This window comes from Dermacentor andersoni, chromosome 9, assembly GCF_023375885.2.
Source record: "Dermacentor andersoni chromosome 9, qqDerAnde1_hic_scaffold, whole genome shotgun sequence".
In the NCBI taxonomy this organism is placed as follows: domain Eukaryota; kingdom Metazoa; phylum Arthropoda; class Arachnida; order Ixodida; family Ixodidae; genus Dermacentor; species Dermacentor andersoni.
This window is the reverse complement of record NC_092822.1, coordinates 31,392,241-31,416,014: the sequence shown is the minus strand read 5'-3', so window position 1 is coordinate 31,416,014 and position 23,774 is coordinate 31,392,241. Positions and strand designations below refer to the sequence as shown.

The 23,774-nt window shown below is 45.9% G+C and overlaps 1 protein-coding gene across 1 annotated transcript in view; it reads left to right on the top strand.

Moving 5' to 3' along the window:
- The first annotated feature begins 2,234 nt into the window (after positions 1-2,234).
- Positions 2,235-23,774, top strand: part of TrpA1 (Transient receptor potential cation channel A1) — a 150,961-nt gene continuing 129,421 nt past the window's right edge. Inside the window, exon 1 of the mRNA XM_050175210.3 lies at positions 2,235-2,581. Within this exon, the coding sequence (XP_050031167.1) occupies positions 2,390-2,581 (192 nt within the window). The 5' untranslated portion in view covers positions 2,235-2,389. The remainder of the gene's footprint in view (positions 2,582-23,774) is intronic.

Below are 23,774 nucleotides of genomic sequence, written 5' to 3'. Positions count from 1 at the left end.
AAATTGCTCTGCAATTACAGCGCTGTAAGTGCGTGTGAAGATTTACAAGTCTAAGTCGCACCTTTGAGGCAGTCGTTTCGTTGTTTGCGTACACTAATCTTTCCTGTGTAGAAAGAAATGTACGGCTGTCGGTTTGTTGGATAAATTGAATGATATATTGATAACGATGACTCACTGACTGGCTGACTGACTGCGCTATTGAGTTCTCGATCGATTGTTTGACTAAGTTACGGTCTAATCAACGGATCGATTGATCAAAATATTTATTTGTCAACCGATTGATTGATTGATTGATTGATTGATTGATTGATTGATTGATTGATTGATTGATTGATTGATTGATTGATTGATTGATTGATTGATTGGAGTTGCTGATTAGTTTGCAAGGTTGACAGAATCAACGTGACATCCCGTCTTGTGATTGTAACTTTAGTCACTCAAATAAAATTAAAACAGTTTGAGAAACAAAGCCCTCCTAAATAATATGTACAGCAGGTATTCCATTTATTTACGAGCCAAGAAGCTCGAACTAACGTTTCTACTTTGAAGATTCCTTTGAAAAATTACCATTTACCGCCTCTCTTCACCCAGAGCAGAAAATGCCAAGTGGAACAACCAGAGCAAGTTCCGTACGAACTAATCTAAATTCTGTTCACTTGCTAGTGGCAGAATTATTCGCTCGCAGAGTTTCCAATCTCAGAGTATATATTTGGAGTTCATGTTGAAGGAAACTCCCACCCGCTGCTTCTTAGTTTGTTAATGAGAGGCGAGACATTATATCCCGATGCGACTTTCTTTTCAAGTTAACAGCAAAGTGAGCGCTTTATTGATCCTTCAGAAGAAACTTGTAGAAGACGAAGTGCTTCCTAGTTGAAACGAAGAACCGTAAATGGATTTGTATTTCCTGCTTCGTACAACGACACGCTTTTTGGTCTATCCGCCACAAAGGCTCTCTCCTGTTTTCAGGGGAGGTCAAAAGCGATAAGCATATCCTCAGACCAACCTAACACTATACGCCTAGAGAGCATATGGCAGAAGTGCCTACTCTTGACCACTTCATTACCCAAAATATCGCTCTTTCTATGCGGCCTTAACATGTGTGCCGGGCGTTTTTCGAATAACTCGATGGACGTTGAAGTAAAATCGAAATCGTGGTGATAAAGAACGACTCTTCTTTTCAAGTAAACGTAAACTTAACGGGAACGTAATCACTGACGAAAAAAGAAAGGCTGTTTTCCATTCTCTCGTCTCCTTGCAGCGATCAGGAGCCCCGCCTTCTTTAGGCCCCCAGCCGAATGCGATATGGCGCGAGTGTCCTCGTTCTTCACCCTGTATCTCAGTCTCTCCTGCTCTCCCACCGCGCCCCTTGCCAACGTTACCCATCTCGGAACCGTAACTACCTCCTTTACCCCCATTTGGTTTTGGTGTGTCAGCCCGTCGCGTAAGTGACCAGAGTCGCTCACTCACTCAGTTACTAAATCAATCAGCAAATAAGTCAGTCAGGCAGAATCATAGTGAGCGTGAGCAAGTGAGTGAATGTGTGGGGGGAGGGTGTGTGTGTGTGTGTGTGTGTGTGTGTGTGTGTGTGTGTGTGTGTGTGTGTGTGTGTGTGTGTGTGTGTGTGTGTGTGTGTGTGTGTGTGTGTGTGTGTGTGTGTGTGTGTGTGTGTGTGTGTGTGTGTGTGTGTGTCCATCAATCAATCGAACCAATAATCAACCATTTAGTCGGCCTATCTATCGATCAGTCAATCAAGCAGTCAGTCTGTCGCCGGCCAACCAAAGCGACCACAACTCCATTCATTTGCTTCTACATTCGATAAAGCAGGCTGTATGGACAAATAAACGAATTAACTCCGAGGTTAAACTTGCGCATTTATCGTTATTTTGCACACAGCAACGGCTCTGTCGTTGCAGAGCAATTCGTCTAACCAACAGCAGTCCACGTCCCGCCGGCGTTACACGCAGCCTCGATGAGACACAAGGAATGAAGAAGGGCTTCAAAACGAACGGAGAGAACCTCCCAACACAAACGTCGAAAGTGAGGGCAAAGCTGCAATATGGCGCGCATCTCCTCCGTCTGCTCCTCCTCTTCCCTTTCTCTCCTTCTATCCCTTTCCTGCGCTGCCACGCGCGCGCGTGTCGCTGACGTTGCTCTTCCCCGTATCCAGGGGTTCCCCCCGTTACCCTCCTCCTCGTCTCCTCCTGGGCGTCATCGCGACACAGGAGTGAGCGGAGTGCGCGGCGGCGCAAGTTCCGCGCGGCGCTCCTTCGCTGACGGTGGTGTGCTGTGTGTCAGTTGGCATTGGTACAAGGAAGGGCCTCCTTAACGCGCGCGCGCGCCGGCACTACCGGGGCCGCGCACAGACGCTCGCCTTGCGCTGGCGCCGACAATGGTGGGAGACAAGATACCCCTGGTCACAGCCCTGCGGACCGTTCCCATCAACTCGATACAGCTGCAGAGCCTTCGCTTCCGACCGGGCCTGCTCGAACCGACCGCGATGAAGGTGGTCAAACTGCTCAAGTTCGAGCGCAAGCTCAACTCGACACGCATCGACGCCGCCATAGGTGAAGCCCTGATCAAGGTGGGAATGGTTCCTGGCTATCGTACGTGGCGGTTGTCACCGACTCGTTTTCCCTGGCAGTTACCTCTGGCACGATCTGACCTTGTCTGTTTGACTTAGCGAAGGAAATAATTTCTCAGAAGTGACTTCCAAAAGAATACCCTTTTGATTTATACTGTGTTGTGTAGTCAAGCCACGGCTTGACTTGATGCTCGGGCCGGCTGGCCGCAATCTGGGCTCTTTTGAGAGTGCAGAGATGTTGTGTGTGACAGTGTCGTCGCTAAAATGAATTTCGACACATATGTGCATGGGCAGCACCCGGAATACCATTTAGTGCCTTGTGAATGTTCGACTCATCGCACGTCCAGTGCGTGAAAAAGAATTTCGAAATAACTTTTGCAGCTTGTCAGACGCACTAAGGAGCTCCTCCGGTAGTTAAAACGAAATGGAAAAATTGCTTCTCGTGACAGTTGTCCATTTGGACGTTTGTGCAAGGCGAAGCGTTCGCCGCAGCTTGAATGTCAAGATTCGAATTCACTGAACAAGGACCGTTCCTTTACAGAAATCGTTCGAGTTGCTTCAGGCAAATCTACATAGTAGTCGTGGGCGACGGTGTTCAAGATTCAGAAGTGTAAAACTGTTCTTTTGTGTATCCTCTACGCACCACGCCTACTTCCACAATACAAAAAACAACAGGGAGGCCTTGACGTAGCAAGGTTCAGCGACATCACTTTGCTTCTACAAAGTTGGCTGCGTTTTAAAGCTGAAAAAAAGAAGGCTGCGGTATTTTATTTGCTCAAGTTCTTCTCTATATTGCGTCGTTTATGTCTAATCTGTGTCTGAACCAAGTGCAAGCAGTTTGGTTATGTATATGTCAATCCCATTGTTATTCAGGTATTGCAGAGTTTTCACGCTTTTCGTTCTCCATAGTGGCATTCTTGCTGTACCAATGCGCGCGGCGTACAAATTTTGGACAAATCCGGTTCATTTCTTTAATGACACAGAAATACATACGTATGTTCATTCGGGAGCAATGTTAGCATCTACTTTGCCACGCTCACTTCTCCTGCAACGATGCTTCCTGGATCTCTCTCCATTTTCTCTCTTTTCCCCTTCTCCCTTCTCCAAGCGTGGGGTAGCCAACCAGACTCTTGACTGGTCAACATCCCTAAATTCTTTATATTCCTCTCTCTCTCTCTCTCTCTCTCTCTCTCTCTCTCTCTCTCTCTATCTATCTATCTATCTATCTATCTATCGTTCCTGGTTATCAGGTGGGCCCTCTGGAAGTCTGCGAGGACCCACTTCTCACGGAGGGACCCTCTCGCTAGGCCTATTAGGTCAAGGTTATATTATCGTAGACCGTTGCGCTGTTACTAGGGTGGAAAAAGAGTTCCGAATGCCCCCTTCCCTTTTGCGAATGACCCTCGTGGTGTTAGTCTGAGTGACCTCGTCCTTTCTGCTTGACATTGAGCAGGGAACAGTGATTTCATGGGGTCAAAATGCTTGCGAGAACTTGGTGAGGTCCGATATCGGAGCTAGTCGATTCTCCGTGATCCGAAATGCCACAGCGTACCTTGAAGCAAGGGCATAAAACGACAAGCGGACTGATATAAGCGCTCACTTTCAGCTGAAGATCTTGTTTACAAGTTGGAAATATACGTGTGCAGAATGATGAAATCACCAAACTAAGGAATAGGCAAGAGCAGCAGCACATATCGAATGCCAATGAGAAACGTCGCCCGATATCGCCTCCACTGAATGTCCACAGTATTCCTGAAACGACAGCTTTTCATCTACGATTCCTGTTTTTCTTTCTTTCTTTGAGCTTTTTCATTTATATCTTTGCGTCCAGTCGCGGTGTTACGCTTTGACACATCCAGAACAGTAACTTCATCAGTAATAAACAGCGTACCACCATTTGTCCACGGATTTCGGTGGTCTGGGTGCGCCTGCAGAGTATCAGCTTCGCTTATCGCGTCGGCGTCGAGCCCGCGGAATGCAAGAACTGCATCGCGGGAGTCTTAAGTAGTGACGCATGGGGGCGCCATTGGTCCAGCAGCGTATATAAGGGGCCAGTCTTGGGAGATCGTGTTTTGCGTAACAGCACATAGCGCAGCATCTCCGCGGACAGATAAAGCAGTCGGAAAGGCTCTGCTCTTCGCGGCAAGTGTCATTCTGTGCTCTGCCACCTACCTCTTGTCATAACCGCTTCCGAGATGTCTTGATCGGTAAAGGTGACTCCTTGGCGATCGCCTCAGCGAAAATGTGAGTTCGCCGAACGATTGATCTTCTGCGACGGACGGTTCGATTTCTGGTGACGTCCGCTCAGCTCGGCGAATGGAGGTTGCTTCTTATCAACGCCTCCATTTGCTTGTCGGTTGCATGCCGGCTTCACCTAGCACGTAGCGGTGTGCCGTTACGTTTATTTTTGAGAGCCTCCTCCGGAAGAGGATGACTCTTGTTTACATTTCTTTTGCGCTATTGGCTCCGTGCCCTAACTCCTCGTGCCAGAAGATGTATCTCAGCTCCCCTCTGCGATATATCTCAGCGCTTTGCCAAAACTTTCAGTTCGACAATTCATTATCGAGCAAGTCGTCTGGGTTTGCAAGTGCGAAGCTACCCCTGACTAGACCAGAAAAAAAAAAGGCATTCATGCTTGTTTCTTTGTTTAGTAGCTTTGTATAAACAATCCTCAACCGCCTGCTGCGCCATGTGGTGTTGTTTAAGATGTCTTTTTTTTTTTGCGTCGTTAGCTGGCGACCATGAATTCTACGACATCGTTGATTTTCACCAGCAGTGGTGCTGTTGAAGTACTTCGCGAAATTCGTGAAAAACCTAGCCGACATTAGTTGAATGACAAGGGGGTCTAAACGTGCTCATGGCGCCCGGCAGTTGTATAACGGCACATATCAATCTAACCCGTTGCTCCAGCCATTTGTAGTGACGTCTTTATCTTTTTTATGGTAACGGTTATTATCATTTATCAATTATTAGGTATTTTTATTAAATTATTTATTTAGTGGCTGTGAAACTTCTCAGCTACTTTTATCTTAGTTGTGGTTATGTTTGTTTTCACTTTGCATTTATCTAGCTTTTCCTTTGAGTTTTATTTATAGACATTCGTATTTGTTTAATTGCTTATTGCCTGTACAAGAAAAATAAACAGACTAGCCCAAGTATTTGTAAGCTCAATTTCTCCACAGCAGTCCATTTATAATCGAACAAAACACTAGTTGAAGATGGGATATTTGATTTCTCACTGCCACGTTTAAATTGTGCTTCAGCCTTCAATTATTATATTACTTTAGTGCGTGTAGAACGGAAAGAGAATATAAGTCTTGAATTATCCGTGACTAGCGAATAACGCAGGGATCACAGAGAAAATAAAGTTCACATAGCCAAAAATGCCTGTTTTAATTTCATAGCTGCATCCTAGCGTGACAGGTTTTTTTTTTTAGATTTATATGCGAAATAGCACGAAGAAAACATTCTAATAATTTCACTTCAATGTTCGCACACACTAAACAGGTGATGAGAAACGGTGACTGACTCTTGAATAATGCGACGGAGCGAAGTGCCATCTATATACGTGAGATTATTCTACAAAGGAAGAAATGGTTATGATAAAAACAATAACATGTTCTCCCAAATTTTCGCAGTTGAGAAACCCAGTGTTGCACAAAAGGTAATACCATCCATCGACACGATATTATAGACTTTCGTGGTACATCGGCGATGCTCTTATTATCGATGTTTATCTTAAATATATTACGAAAGCCTTTATTGGAAACTAAAAATGAACTAGGCCGCTGATGGATGGTGTAGCACAGTGTGATATAAAGGTCATAAACAGAGATCAAGTGCCTTTCTGAGACACTTTATCCCCGGTTGTAACATTTACACCCCAATATATTAGAAATTAACATATTAGAAAAATGTTGTTCGCGATAGAACTGAGCAGCTGCCTCTTATTTCTGGCCACGCTTCCTTTTTCATTGTTTGAAGTATTGACCATGTGGGTTTACTAGTTTCATCTTATCTTCTTTTCTCGTCAGGCATTTTTTTTTCTCTGTAATTTAAAGCGAACCGGCGCTCCTACATATATGTTACCTTAAATCGCAATGTTCGCCTGAGATGACCTCTTCTAGACGTAACTTAGCGAGCTATTCTTGAAGAATTGTCATTGTGATACCGTCACCTCTATACGGCACTATAATTCGCCGTGTTCACGTGGGATAAACTCTTCTAAATGAAAGTTAGGCGAGCTAGCCTTGAAGAATTGTCAATCTGATACCATCACCAAATATGTCCTTTTGATTTGTAGTGTTTATTTAAAATCACCTCTTATAAACCGCATTTAAGCGATCGATTCTTGAACAACTGTAATTCTGCGATATCGTAACATAACTTTCATCCTTCAAGCACAGTTGCCGGAATATATTTGTGGCACAACGTTAGGACGGCCTCCCCGCTTCTCCTTTTTTGACTTAAGCAATCGGTCTGCCTTCAAGTGAATACACTTATGATGCGGTCTTCCAAACCGCTCTGAACTTTAATTTTCTGTTTGAATAAAAAATGTCGCCTGAATACATCCCAGTTCGTGCCCTCGGTTATAGAGACTTCTGCGTTAGGAATCGAGCCAAAATGCATCCGAACACAAATACAAGCCATTACATACTTCCACCAAAAAATATTGAGTTGAACATTCAGTTTGAGTCCGTATTTACGATCCAGGCCCAACCATCACCGTATTCTATGTGACATGCTACATTGATGGACGCTGCTTTTTTTTTTTTTTTTTTTGAAGCAGCGATATTGCATTTCGCATAGTGGTGGAAGCACTTCGAAATCTGCCGTCGTCCTTTTTTTTTTTTTCGAGAGCCAGTACATTGTTATTCTGACAGCCTTAAGCGAAGCGCTTTTTCTTGAAGCGTCACTACGGCCCACCGCAGTTTTATTCCGAGCTGTCATCTCGAAACCAGAGACACGCTTGGCGACACTCCAAGCTGACTTTTCGTTCCAGGCCACCTCATGTTTGTTTATATAAAGTATGGTCTCCGGCAACGTCTGTTTTGCTGGACAGCTCGGCGGCGAATTCGCGCAGCGCTGTTCTTGCTAGTGCTTTTTTCCCATTGGTCGACAACGTTCGCTAGTAATAAGTCCAACATCAAGGTCGGCTCAAAAAAGAGCCTTGGTATCATAGTTAAGTTGCAGCATACTACAATCAACGGTGGTATAGTCCAAATTGCAACGCGTGAGTATGCTTCATCTCCTTCACGTCAGGTGTCTCACCCTTGATGGCGTGCTGTAGCTGACTTCTTTCAATAAAGATGTAGGTTTTAGCCAAGTAATCTTTGCAGAAGAATGACACGCTTCTGTGGCAGGGTCGTAATTACGATATAAGGACCAACACTGACCCACACGGGTAAAGATGTCTATACCTGCCCCCCAGGCATGTTTCCGTTACTGTAGTCTTTCTCACAAGACCTGGCCATACCTTCAAGCTTATCCTAATTTTCGTCCGCTTGATGGCGGCGCGACGTGTCCAGATTGCGGCGTTCCGAGTCCGTTTATCAAATGCCGCTTCGAATTAGCGGCTTCAGCGGTGAGAAAGCAGAGAATCCTCGGAACTCCTTTTCCGGAAAACCTGCACGCATGTCCTACGCTTGACGCCGCTTCGGAGAGTTCCTCTTTTCTGGGAGAGAGTATGGTCACACGACTTTGAGTACATTGACAAGCACCGAGACCTGGCGCTCGGTTGTCCACAGGGATTGTAATATTGAAAAGGGGCCGTATAGGGATTTGCGGAGGTCCCTGGCTGCCCCCTGTCCCCAGCACAGCTTTGACGTAATAGTGGGGCATCCACCGCAGCTGTGGGAGATGGACGAACGCTGCCACCGGTTGCTTACCGGTAAAACAGCGACACGCGCACTCCCGGTCAGGTGCTCGGCAACTAGGGGAGTTTAACCCCCGTATTCAGAAATGTAACCTAAGTTGAAGCCCATGCTTGACTTGATTTAAATGACACCTCGCATTAACGGGCCCAAAGACGCTCACTGTGTTTCAGTCGGCGCGTTCACGACAGGCGTCACTTAGATCAAGTCAAGCATGGGCGTCAACTTGAGTAGCATTTCTTAATACGGGCGTAAGACTCTTCGAAGGACACCCATCTATTAGGGAGTTGGCGGTATGGGATTATCAGACTCTATTCTTGTACCCGGGAACCGTGGTAATGGAACCCATGACCTCCTGCTGCCGAGAGGGAGGAGGGGGGCTCTACAACTGGGTCACGACCAGGGGCGTAACCAGGGGGGCTTATGGGGCTTCAGCTCCCCACCCCTCCGAATTTTTTTTGTGATGTCGTGCCCCGCCGACCAAAACAACCCCCGGCGCCGGAAATCATTGCGGATTTTGTCTAGAATGTCTTTTTCACGCTCGAAAAGACATTTCAGCGCGAACATTGCAAACTCGAGCTAGATTTCACGGCAACGCCCATGCACCGGGAGTCGCATAACGCAAGGAACCCCATCCGAGCATGAAGTTCCAAGGGCATCTTTATGACGAGCAGGCTCGTCGCGGCATCTCGCGGAGGCCGCGGAGTCTACCGAGCGCATGAATTTCAATTCCGAAACATCATGGGTATAAAGTGCTCATAAACTTTTGATGCGAAAGGTGCCTTGACATTTCCAAAATTGTGCTTTAGATTTTCAATTTCGAAACCTTGTAGGTTTAACGCCTTTATATACATTTCACACTAAGGGTGCATCAACTTTTCTAATGTCGTACATCGGGCCATACAACGAGACAAACCAAATCAACACACTATCAGACAAGTTGACAAAGCACGCAGCGAGGTCCCATGAGACGAAGCGTTGTGGTGGTTCATTTGTGCCATCATGTCACGCAGAAGAATATCAACATTTCACCTGCGCCAAAGCATCCGTGTCGAGACACTAAAGCCAGCGAAGGTGACTACGTTCTTATTTATTTTTATACTTTGACTTTTTATTCGCGAGGACACATTGAGCCTCTTAAATTTTCTTCTTCTCGCTATCCGCGGCCGGCCAGAGCCAACCAGAGCTCTTGCGGTTTTCTCGTGTTGCCCCAACCACCTCGCGGCGCCCTTCGGTACGCGTCCGGTTTCGTCTGGCCGAGGGGATTTTCGTCTGGCAGAGTTTTGAACGCTTCCTGGATAGCAGACAAGTAAAAGAAACAATGGCTGCTCGCCGCTATTACTGTGGGGACTCGACGGATCGCAACGCGTTCGCTTGAGCGCAACCTCTACTTAATGTCTTGTCTCGCCGGTGAAGGGTACACAGCAGTATGAGTATGGTTCTCCATGGACCAAGTGCCTCACGTGTCCTTTGATATTCCTTCGGTAGTGACATTAGGGGCCTAAAGTAGGCATTCGACAGTGGCCAACGGGCTTAGCTTTGCGTTTTCTTTTCGGTGCTCCGGTGCCACAAAAGAAAAAGAGACATTGTTGCGGCGCAGCGAATTGTCGCATGGTGAATGTGCGATTTCGTTACTTCTTTTGCGTAAAGTAATGGGCCACGGGACGCTTCACTTGCCGGATACTCTTATTATAATATTGCGATAGCAACTATATGGACACTCCAGGCGCATTCCTGCCGTCGCGGTCGCCCTCATGTTTCGTACAAAGACCTATGTGATAACATCGTGACCGCGCGGCATGCTGCATCGGCGAGTGAAAACGTAGGGGGCGTGGAGGTATGGGTGAGCCGACGATGGTGACTCAGTCTTGTGTGCGCAAGGGAGAAAAGCGGGGAGGAAGCGCCCCGCCTTCCGTCCCGCGCGATGCGTCGGGGAAAGTGGGGTAAGGGGGGGTCGTGCCTTAGGATTCTGTGATCTGTGATTGCCCAACATGTTTATAAGCCTCGTTTGACGCATTATATACCGTGACTTTTTCTTAGATATGTAGATTTATTAGAGACTTATACGTATGTTTAAATATCTTGTTGCGAGGTTTTGCGTATAGGTGCATAGAACTTTGTTTCCAGTGGCACGTTTTTGCCCTTCATCCACCTGTATCTTCACATTTGTATACTTCATTGTGTCTTCGCATTTGTAATGTACGAGCGCGATTCAAATGCATGTGAGCCTGCCCACCCCGCGCAATAATGGTTCGGTTCATTATATGCGAGGCATGCGCATAGAACACAGGCGTCCCTCATTTACAAAAGTGACACGCAGGTGTGAGGATAAATGTTATTTAATGCTGTTATACACTGGGTTGGACATGGTTACGTGACATAATGGACGCTCCAAAAGTTGAACAGCGTGGTGTCGTGAGGTTTTTGACGGCAGAAGGTGTTTCCCAACAAGAAATTAGTCGCCGTATGGATGCCGTGTATGTTGAACATTCTATTTCATTGGCCACTGTGAAGCATTAGAGCAGATGGTTCAAAGAAGGACGTGAAAGTTGCAAAGGCGATCCAAGACCGGCCCAAAGCCACCGTGCAATCACCCCCAAGGCAATTGCAAAGGTTGATGAGCTGATTAGAGAAGAACGGAGGATGCGCATCGATGAGCTGGCCGAGCATGTGAACATTAGTCACGGTTCGTTTCGCACCATAACTCATGAACATCTCGGTTACCGGCTCCTGTGTGCACAATGGATGCACAAGATTTTGAACCACCCGCAGTGGACGGACAGGTTCGGCGCTGCCTTGATTCACCCGATCCAGTATCGCAATGAGGGTGACGATTTCTTGTCGGCTATTGTCACCGGGAACGAATCATGGTGCCACTATTAGGAGCCTGAAACACGACGGCAATGCTTACAGTGGAAACATTCGGATTCACCACCCCCGAAGAAAGCATTTCCGCCGGAAAGGTGTCGTTGACTTTTTTTCCCGATAATCTGGGGCTATTATTGATCGCATTTGCTAAACCTGGAGAGACCATCAATCGTTTCCGATATTGTTAAACGCCGGATCGGCTGTGTCTCGCGATGAAGAACAAACGACGTGGAAAATAGACGAACGGCGTCGTCTGGCTCAACGACAATGCCCGTCTGAGAGTCGTTGATGTGGTTAACATAAAACTGGCAAAGCTCAAGAGGCAAACACTGTAACATCCGCCATACTGCCGAGACCTGTCGCCTCGTGACTTCCACATTTTGAGGCAGTTAAGAAAACAGCTCAAGGGAACCAAACTCGTGTCGGACAATGACGTAAAAAAGCCAGTTACAGACTTGTTGAAGCAGCAACACAACGATCTCTATGAGACGGGAATCACGCGACCCGTTAGTCAGTGAGACAAATGCATAAATGTTCACGGAGACGACTTTTAAATGAAGTACCCTGTTTGTCATATATTCGCATTGGCTCACTTTCATTTGACTCGCCCTCGTATATTTTTCAGAAAACCTGCTTTTTATATGTTCTCTGTTTCGACTATAATTTCGCCGCAATTGCTCACAATACACGACTGGTGACAACCTCTCCTGCGCAATACATTGGAACAAAGGACAGCGTCATTGAGATTTTTCCCTGGCCGTTGCATATGTGCAAAAATGTAAACAAGGTTTTTGAATAACAAAGTTTCGTTAAAACGTTTGTCCTCTACTTCTTCAATTCACGGCCTTTCCTTTTTTTATATCAGAGGCGTGCAATGTTTTGCTGGTAACTGATATAGTTCTAAAGTTCGTGTGATATTTTCTTTACTTGTTAAATAGACAAATAACATGGAAGCATTGATATCAGTTATTTCGGGCACAACTTTTGGGACATACGAGGATATTATTTTATGAAAAGATAAATATTTTACTCGCCTTGACAGTGCGTAGCGTTAAAAAATTCGTTTGCAGCATGTTTGGCGATGGCACCGCAATTATTATTCATGTATTTGATCCGTCGATAAATATTATGAAGAGGAGGCCGAGCTGCAGCGTGAGCCCCCTCCCGAACGAAGTTTCTGGCTACGCCACTGGTCACGGCTTCGGTCATTCTGGAAGTGCGCGATGACTCCGTTTGTTCACGAGCAAAGTCAACTTGCTCCATTTGAGAGTACGTTGACTACGTTTATGCGCAAGCAGAGTTAACTTTCTCCCGGTTGCGAGTACATTTACTCCGTTGGTGCAGAAGCAAACTAAACAAATTCCTCTTAAAAGTACATTTACGCCAGTGTATGTACGCCAGCGTAGTGAAAATGCTTTGTTTAAAATACGAGAAGTTGAAAGCGAAGTAAAGATTGGACACACAGTCCCTGCCATATATCAGAAACGGGTGTTTTTGATATGGCAGATAATGTTATATGCGTAACGTAGCCACACTTCTGAAGGTTTAGGAAATGTTTTGTCTATTGCGGCGTGCGCTAGAATTGGGTTTAATACATACCGCACAGACCAACGGTGAAGAGGAGGATACATATGTAAATGCGAACGTGGTTTCTCAGGGGGATGAAACCGTGCTTAGCTTTCGCATCGCAGCCTGTAGTCTCAACCATTGTAGAGCAGTGTACTTACACAACGCCAAGGTAACAACTTTAGAAAAGTCTTTGGCCACGTCGTCTATGCAGGGTTCCAAGTTAGTCGGAATTTCAGCGTGTCCAGTCGCAAATTGATCTGATTCGAGATTTTAAAAGAAAGCCTTATTTTCTCTTCGTTTCAACTAGCTTTATCTGTATTGGGACCAGATACGTTATTGTTCATGCGTATAACGTGAGAATTGATTTCATATTTTGACACGGCGACGTTTATCCTACAGTGGGACTCACTTCTTTCGCGCTCATCGGCGCGCACGGCGGGAGTGAATAAATTGCGAAAATAAAGGGCCGTCCTTCTAACAACGGGCATCTGACAACTCTTATTCGTTCGTATCTTTAGTTAAACTTTATCATGTTCACGTAAAAGAAGCCTAGACAAGTTATTATGCAAATCGTACTATCAAACGTCTCATTTCATCTGCGTTTCACCTAAGAGAGAAGTATACTTTCTTCAAACTCGTTCAGGGCGGCACGTAAAACGTTCGGGTATTGTAATCCGGCAGCTTTGTAATTCAGATGAGGGTTATACGCCAAACGGGTGACATTGCGATTGCGTATTCATCGTTTCGGTCACGCGCTGTTGCCGATTGCCTCCGAACTCTGCATTCTCATACGCGAAGGGCTGTTCAAAGGAAGTGATGTCTCTCCGTTGCAAGCACATCAAATTTCATGAAGCATTCGCGAAACGAATTCTAGACCAGCGGAATGGAACTGAAAATTTTTTGTTTCTTCGAAAACTGACTATGAAACCAGTATACGTGAGGAACACTCCACAAAAGCGCGAAAAAATAAACGTGAGCCTTATAGCTGTGTGCCAGACAAAAACGTAAGCAATGAAAATGTTGGGAGACTACCGCGAATGAGTAACCTTCCCATTTTTTTTAGGCGTACCAAGAACAGTAACTTCGGCGATAGATTTCCCCAAAAGTACGGCTTTCTCAAGCGTTTGTTCCTCACGCGTCGTGCACATCTATTTCGGCAATTTATTCTTTGTTCAGTCGTAGCAACCTAGAAGAAAGGAAAAATAAAGCGGTCTCGGTAACGAGGTCTCGATCGAGCAGGAGGTAGGCAAAACAGTCACCGTGACAATTTTCTTGCAAGTCACCAAGAAATCAAAATGGGTATGATTTAAATAATGAAGTGTAACTAAAACATGAACTACAGTACTTTCAATCCGATCAATGTGCTTGCGCACTTTTTGATTTTGTACAAGTATGGTACGTGGCAATTATCGATTCTAATCGAAAGTTTTCTCTGTTTAATGCGTGTATTTTGCTTCTGCCCGCTTCTGAAGATTGATTTTGGGGCTGGAAAGCCTCCTCCATAGCGATTACGAAGATTCCTGCCGTGAAGAGCTGATTCAAAGCCAACAACACAATTAAAAGGTAGTATGGTTGACTCACTAATGACTAGCAACACTGCTATAAATTATGTTTCATAGATTTTTCTTCGTGCTAGTTATTTGAGTTAATAATTTTCTGTCAGACATTCCTTATTCGCAACCTTTTGATGGTCAAAATTTTTAGAACTCTATAACAAGCTCCGTCTAGCGTTGGGAAATTCTCGAGCGGGAAGTCCACAGGATGTAATAAACTCGGGCCATTCCAAGAACATACTGATGCACATCAGAGGTTCATCAGGATAGCGTAATGCGATCATGCTATAAAATTTACCAAAAACATATCGAGGACAGGATAAAAAAATTTGCTATTTAGCCCGAGAGGCGAAGCTCCGATTGCGATGGCAAATTAGTAGATAGCTATACAAAGTAATGATAGTAGTTTCACCGGCAGTATAAGCTTGTAAGGATTCACCTACTAACTAAATTAACAATGATATGATGAGTAAGCGTGAGTGAACGAGGACGTACAAATAAACGGACACGCAGAGACAGCGCTGTCTCCGTGTGTCTGTTTCTTCCTACGTCCTCGTTGAGTCACCCTTACACATTCTATTATGAATTCAAACCAACTGGCCCGCCAACGTGTCTTAACTAAATTAACGAGCACAGTACGTGTCACGCGCGCAAAGGTAAACATGAACACGTCTGGCTCGATGAGCGCAGAAACTCGCTGTCAAAATTTCGGAGTGAGGAATTAGCGAATTGACCTTCGCGCATCTCACGCTTCAGCGCGAGCGAAACGTCGAACGCACAGAGCATACGAAGCTACCGGCACTACGCGCACTCTGCAAACATCGCAGATCGCTTTGAAGATGAGGCTCGCTCCGGCGCGCACTTTGACCACGTCGCGGATCGCTTACAAGATAGGGCGCCCGCACGACCGCCAATGAAGAACGCCCCTCCCCCCTCCCTTCTCTCACCTTGCCCCCGTGTCCATACGAGCTAACCATACTAAGAGCTAACCATACTAAGGATTTTATGAGCCATCGCAGCAGAGAGCCACAAAGGCATTGTAGCCATTCTTAACCGCAATGATCCCGCACAAACGACTTTAGCCCTAACTGGGGTACAATGTGCAGTACGAGATCCTGAGCTGAGTCCCACAGTACGCTTGTTGGTACGTCACCTTTGAATAGTGGTGTTGCGCAAGCAATACGAAGGAACAGAAGGGAACCTGCACACGCACGGTGTCGTTCTGTTCATGTTCTTTTCTGTGTCCTCTTCTTGCTTGCACTACACCAGTCTCCTTGTGTTGGGATAGTGTGTGGCGATCCTGACCAGCTGTGATCGCGCGTCTCTGTGCTCTCTCTATCCCTAGCTAATTTTGATTTTCTACTTTCCCCGCCCTCGTCCCCCTAGTGTAAACTCTTATTATTGTTCCATATAAGTTCCACTAAGTAGAACATCTCTGGAATACGTTTCATGTACTCAGGTGAACATTTGCGTTATAGAATAAACTATTCCACTCCTAATTAAATTAGTTCCACCTAGTTCCCCTTAGTTGAACATATATTTCACGGAAAGAGTGAAACAATTTTGAAAATATGTGCTGCTTACTTAGCGCGACCTTTGTGGAAACAGATTAGAATGTCCCACTTAGCTTAACTTATGTAGCACGAAATGAAGCGTGAAATTAAATACAGTAGCAGTAGCACGACGAGCCGGCGCTGAAAGACATTCGATCTTTCTATGTTCCACTAAAAGCGGAACATTTTTTTTTCTCAGATGAGTTTCACTTACTCATCGTTAACCTACCTGAAGTGATATTAACAGTGTAGAATAGCAAACCCCATTTTTAGCTTCTACTTAGCCTCCCTGACTTTCTCTTTTCTCTCACGTCACCCTCTGTCTCTCTCTCATGTTCAAAAGATCGCCATACTTACGTCCAGCGTGTTTCAAGGACATTCCCTGAAAACACAGCGTGTCGAAAGGCACCGTGTACGGGAGAGAACGAGACGCGGCAACAAGCTGAGCACGTAAACGCGCTGGATTCGCGTTCCTTAATTAAGTAGGAATGACAGACTGGGCAAATGCTTCTGCTCTAAGCGAAACGCGGCCAAGCTCGGGCATGTCGTGGACGGCAAAAATGACCACGACAGCCTGTGTGGCGCCGTCGACATCGTCATTAGCGTGCGCGTGCGGTGCAGATGACGGGAGGTGCGCAGCACGTGGTTGGGTGAGGGAGGAGGGTGGGAGGGGGGTTGCCATGGAAACGTTGCATAACCATTTCTCGCCACGCGACAAGATGACATGTCAAGAGGGGCAGCAGCAAAATGCGGAGAGGGCAAAGCAGGAGGGGAGGGCAAACAAAACGACCTCAGCTGAGCGAGCGAAATGCAAGTACTAACATGGAGGGCATCAAATTTTGCTGCGTCAGAGTCGCGGGGTGGCCGCTGAGGCATGCAAACCAGTCCACGACTCGAGTTCTTCCGGCAAAGCTTTCCACGGTTCCCAAACGGAAAATACCTTTGAAGTTTTCTGACAGTCGTAGCGGGAAGAATACGTAGCCGACATTTATACGTTGCTCTGTTACTTTAAGGACGGGGATGTTTTATATATATTTCAATAAAAACTATGACAGCTTGACGACAAACTAAAAAATTGTGCTTTCCTTTTGTTTCCGTATCGCACTTCGCCGTCGCATTCAGCAAAACACGGCACAATGTCTTGGACTGTGTGAACACAAAGCGCTCGCGAATAATTTCAATGCTTTTTTTTTTGTTATTCAACTCGAACTTTCGCGATTGCGTTCAAGCAAATGGGTTTCAATTGAAAGTTAGCCCGAGAGAACCGTGCGTGGTCGTGAGAGCTTTCTGTGTTTAAGTGAACGCTCGAATTCATCTCGATTTTGTGTTTTTCTCATCACACGTCCTTGTAACTCTCTCGCGTACGCAGCAACTACATGGAGCGCTTTAATGGCGCGTTTGCAGCGTTTCAGCTTCCGGGTTTCTGCGCGGCCCCGTAACGTTACTCGGGAACCATACACCGTTACTTACACAGAGATATGCACAATTTACTTGAATTCGAAGCTGTCCGTGGCGCATCTTGAGAAACATTTTACGTGCCCTGCCATGCCAGACGATCAAAACGAACGAGCCGACGATTAGCGACGTGACACCACAAGTACGCCGTGTAGTTTCATGTAGCTGTGTCATGTATCAATTTCATGTAGCTGCGATCGACCCGCATATCCGCGACAGTTCCAATTCCAAGTGACTGGCAGAACGAAGATTCACTTTCCTTTCGATGAAGTGATGTACGTCCATTTTTTTTTTCTCTCTCTCTTCTGTGACATTTGGTGCTTTAAAACACATATAGTTTTTGTGACGCATCTTAAGCTGTGCTTTATTTCCTGTTGCGCTGTTTAGCACTCTGGAAACTTGCATTCAGAAAAATTTTATGTGGGGTGCCCTTCATTTGCCTTTGAGACGCTGTCGTCGTTTTGATATATTGGTATGCTTATCATGAAAAAAATGTGTAGGGACCACAATTTCTTAGTGCGAACAACATTATTCAAAGGTCACCAGATGATACTCTGGATCTCCGGTCGTTCAGCTGGTAATACAGGGCAGCGCACGGATTTCTCGAACTTTCGCGCCTGTGGCTTCAGACGTTCCTGTGGCATTGTCTATTTAGCTTTATTTTAGCTTTATTTTCGTTTACTCGTAATTTTTTAACCACAAGAAGGCAATATATTGCTACGCATATGTCTCATCATTGCGAAATGTTGCATTTACGAACCAATATTTCTGTTCTTTTATTTTTCGAAAACGGTCAGCCTTTAAAGTCACAAAGCTGCTTGAAGCCACAAGGACGAAGTTTTGACATATCAGCGTATACTACTCGTCACTTCTTCGCAGGCTGAAATGCCGTGCTTGCAGTTCCCACGAGATCGTAGCGCCGGAGTTCCCCCTAGCGATTTGTGTATGAAACTGATTAGTGACGAACTATGTGGGTGCCAACTTTTAAAGTGAAGCTAGCTTTCCGAACCCTCCTGAACTTTCCTGACCGTGTTTATGAGAAGTTTATTTCAACAAGAGACGATGCGAACACTAAGTCACAATCGCGGCACGATTCCACCAGGACGATAACATGGCCGCCGGCTAAGCGCTGCTCCTGTAGCTGTCTTATCGAAAAGCGGACACACAGGATAGTAACGTGATATTTACCACCCTTATAAGTACCCAGGCTGCTGGCTTTTTCTACAGAATTGCTGAGCGAGAAAACAAATGATACCCGCATATCCTCATTGCACGAAATACGCATAAAAAAAGCACAATTTCTTTATAAAGCAAGCCGTTGTAAAATTTCTGCTACTAACCTACGCTCCTTAATATTGGGCCAAAATCGCACGTATGCATACATCATGCCAACGCCGACTACATTATTGAGATGATCGCCGCATGTTGTTGTTGTTGTTGTTGTTGTTGTGGCACATACCCACGACAGTGAACTGACGCAGAAGCGGGCGATACATTTAAGATAAGTAAGAAGATATGAAGAAATACTGACCAATATAGCAGTTCTTGCATTGCGTAGCACGGACGTGCGAACGCGCATGCGCAGGCGTCAGTTTACGTTGCGCCAAGGACGCTGGAATGAAAATGGGCAAATTTATAGCATTTCAATAGCCGCCTAACGAAAGCTTCGCTTCACATAAATTCCAAACCGTGCGTTGGATCTTCGTAATTTCTTCTTTCACTATTTCGTGATGTGAATACAAAATTTCGAGCTGATAATTCACGAGGCGCTGTCACGTTAGGAATGGTTTGTGTGCTCGGACCGTCCGTTCTTGACCCCACAGCCATCATCGTCCACAGCGCTGCAGTCATTTATCTGAGGCGAAGCGTGCGGCAGTCGCCCTGTTTAGCCTCGTCAGTCACAATTAGGGCGGCCAACATGACAGGTCCGGCAGACATTAAATCTGTAAAAAAGAACAAGCACTTACTCATCGTCTTCTTGTTAGCACGGGGTAGCAAAGCCGCTCTATGCACTGGCTAACCTCTGTGCCTTTCCGTTTCGTCCTCTCCTTGTCTGTGGCTTGACTTCAAGTGGAAAGCTCGCTTATAAAGTTAATGCGTCCGAAAAAAAAGTATAACTGAAAATAGGGAAATTTGCTTTCCCTAAACTTTGCTTCCTTGGCGGCTAAAAACACCAGCGGGACATCAATAAAGATTCTGTCTGCGCAAATTGTGTTGTACTTGAGGCACCGAAATAGAGGAAAGAGAAGATTAGTACTTTTTCTGCAAAAAATAAAGCGCTATCGAGTGGGGTCAAACGAAGAAACCAAGTGTTTATTCATCGCTACGCTAGCAAACAGTCTGGAACACTAAATGTGTGTAAAGAGAAGCCAGATGCCCCAGAGACTTTCGAAAAACATCGCGTGTTGCAACATCGCACGCTTGTCGCGAATAGCCTGGTGAATTTTTAACGAATGTTCATTTACTTCGACGTTAAATGTTTCACGGTGTTTTTAGCTTCCTTCAAGCAGATATGGTTCAAACGGAGCAAGATGTACAAATTTAGATAAGTATAGATAAGGGCGAATCGAAAACACGCAAAATAAACGGAATAACATCGACGCGACGTTACAACCCTGACATTTGGGAAAACCAAAGTCATTTGAAGTAAACACCTTTCTTTTGCACCTAAGCACCTCTTATCAAAAAGAAGTTTCGCTGCTGACACACGGTGCTGCGCGGTCTCCTACCTATTTTTTTTCGTTAAGCAACGCAGCCAAGCTCAAGGCGCTGCATAGTTCAACTTATACTGAAATAACGTTACAGACGCGGTGTATAAAGGCAAAAATTTGGAGGACGCTCAAGCTTTGCCTTCAAGCGTGAAACGCGATAGCATTCAACAATCCCTGACTGCTTCTCACGCTTCCCGGCTACTGCAGCTTATCTAACCGTAATGTTTTCCTGGAAACGCTGGCGGCGACGCTATCCACGAAGACGAGCTTTCTGGTTCTTTTTTTTACCCCCCCACCCCTTCTGACGGGCACCGCCACTGCCGCGAATGCACTGACGCGAGCGCCCTCTGGAAGGTGTTGCAAGGAACCGAGTGGGAGGCGCCGCTTCTATTAAGACAGACCTATAACGGCAGCTGGAAAAGGGGTTTGTTTTTATGTTTCCGCGTAACAGAACTATGTTTTCTCGTATATTCTAATTACAGTCCGACGCTATCATGTCTGTAGGTTGTGTGCAAGTCGTGCTTTACGAATTTTCTGGTGCATTTTACTTTGAGAAATTCGATTATTTCAGTAACGCCTATGGTCGCCACGCGGAGGGCCTGCGTGGATCGGGATGTGCGGCCCAGGGTGATTTTTCTCATACGGACATCGCCGCCGGCGCCGCAGCCGACACTGACGCCAGACTTTCTGCCACACGAGGCTCTTAACGCGTTAATATGCGAAATTACCAGAGGCAGGCTTTCCGACGCAGCTAACTCGTCCTAACCAAGATGAACGGGTTCCAGCTAGTGGCAATGTTAAACCCGAGACATGCGTTTCGAAAGCTTGGATGCTGCTAGCAAGGGAAAGCAGCATGAATGCTGTCTTCCTTGATTCACCTTAGTTAAGATTCTAAGCCGAGGTACATCATCGTGGTTAGGCCGAACTAGGTGTGTGTAGAAGCGCTCTTGGAGAATTTTGCATACGTCCCATTGCGTCACTGCCAACTATAAACATTTTTTTTTTCTCGAAGCACTGGAATTATCAATGCGGCACCGTGGTGTTTCGTCAAGGTTTGAGTTGTGGAAGAGTTGCGCATGAGACTACCCGCCTTTGGGCCCACAAAAAAGTTCGGACACCTCCCCTTCCGCAAGGATGATTTACCACAAAGGAGATACCCCGTTGCCGTGTGTCCGCCAACGAAGACGAACTCTTTCTCGGTAGATGTCCCGTATTCCAAATGCCTTTGTGGTAGACTTGCCTTCTGTCAAGGATGTGAGATAAGTTTGTCCGGACGCTCTGCCCGTTGATTTGACTGCTGCAAGGAATGACAATCGGCTACTCCTAGTGGCATAGGCGTTGTTTATGGCAGATGGTAATATCCTGCACCCACTGCTCGCCTTGGTATTTATCGCCTAAATTGTGTTCTTTTGAAATAGAATAAATTTTTGTTAGCCTGTAAGCTCAATTGGCTATCCTTTGCGCGTTTCGCCGAGTTCATGCGTAGTGTCTGAGGCGTTACACCCCTATAATGACACGCTCAAATGTTGCGCGATACAATGTTAACACCCTATAATGTTGAGGGATGCACCTGTTCGCATAATACCTATAATAATGGGGGAAAAGACATTGTTAGATAAGAAGAAACACTGTCATAAAACTGAAACTTGTAGAGCGCACAGTCCTACATGCACACACGAACCTATAAATATAAAAGCAGAGGACGAATTGCGCCACGATGAGTCCGTACGTATACGCGTAAGCAGAGTGCCGAACACATGCATGATGCCGCTATGCAGTCTGATATGAGCAGGTGCACAAAGGAGAAATATACACGTACGACATAATGCACACACAGAGAACGACATTCGAAAGCAAGCTTCATCCCAGTCGCAGAAAACGAAAAGAAAAAGAAAGAGTATGACACACATAATATACAGTACACATAAACACAAATAATGAAAGCACGTTGTGGCTACACTGTGGCACAGCATCCAGTGGGGCACCTGGTACACGTCAAGTGTCAGTGTCTTTAATATGTGAAAATGAATGGGTGTCGCGATTGTAAAGTGGCGTCTCTCTTTTTTTCAATTATCAAACGAAGGCATACTTTGATGTTATCTAGCGTTTGATAGAATCCCGACTGGTCAGGTAAAATTATTATCAATAAATTGCTTTTCAATCGATAACATTTCCAGACATATGAGGGTAGGCTATAATTACACAGGCATTATGATGTGGACGCAATGTGTGACATTATGAATGTAATGTCTCGCTCCGATATGTGTATCGGCTATCCCGCGTCAAAACTTTCGGTTTCGAGTACGAGGATCGGAAATGCTCTCACTGCCACTCATTTGAGTGTCGAAATGCCGAGTTGGTTCTCTGGGCGTACAGCATTGTCCGCAGTGCGGGCGATGTGTTCGATCATCGGTTGCGCAATTTCGAAGCGTGGAAAGTCGAGGCTAAAAAAAATTATGTTTAGTCAGGTGTTCGATTCATGTCAAACTTCCAGTCGGAAGTTGCATGGGTTGCGCTTATCTTCGTTGTCCGGCTTAGGCAGCGGCGGATGCTTACGTCTCTGCGATAGGAGATGTGCGAAATACTGAATGTAGGCTTTGCCGCATTACAAGGGTGTTGTACTCAAAATGGCCGACTATGCACTCGAGGCACTATTGAACCTAAACATAGAAAGGATGTAGTAAGAAGAAAGAGGAGAAGAATAAATGAAAGGAGGGAGGGCAACGAGGACTGAGCCCGGCTGGCTACCCTACACTAGGGAAAGGGCCAAGGGGAGCACAAGTTGAAGAGACGTCCAGTGCTGATGTCACGAACGTAGGGGACGTCCTCTGCTCGGTATCGCAGACGAGTTCGCAGACGAGTCCGGCAGCCTTCAGAAATCACGTAGGCGCTATTCAGTCCTTCCGAAGCTGTGATACGCGAAGCCACAGTCCTAAGATCTCGTCCAACGAGAAAGGCAATTCCGTCGAGCCGGTTTAGAGCTGTGCGTGGATGCCAAGTTTTTCGTTTTCGAGGGGTGGGCTGTAGAACAAAAAGCTGTTCTATAGAAGCGGTGGTGGCAAACCTAGCGACACCAGCTTGCGCGCTCCGGCATTATTTCTACTTCTAGGGCTAACTCTGTCCATCGTATGGGGGGGAAACTAGATGCGTGGGAATATCCATATCTGACGTAGTCCTTCTTTCGTTCGCGCAGGACGGCGCAAACCGTCTCATTATTGGTGTCTCATTGAGACGTCTGAAGGGGCTGAACAAATAAAGAAAAAAAGAACGCTGTATTCTAAGCGCCAACTGAAAAAATGGGAGCAAAAAGCGCAATGCTAGAAAGACAGAAGCAAACCGACACTGCATTGCAATACGGCTTGGTCACCCGCACGTATGTACAGGACTCCAGAAAGAGCAACAACATCCGCGCAGGCGGTAAGCTAATTGAAGTTCATTGAACATGGGCGCCCTTACAGTAAACATGCGCTTTGGTTTGACAGGCGCGCTGCGGAAGCGTTGAATTTTTGAGCCGAAATTAAAGCGCATCGGGCTCGTGTGTCAGGCGGTGCTTTTATAACAGCGACGGGACACGGATTTGCTAGTTTCTTCAACCAGTGATTACGTCACGC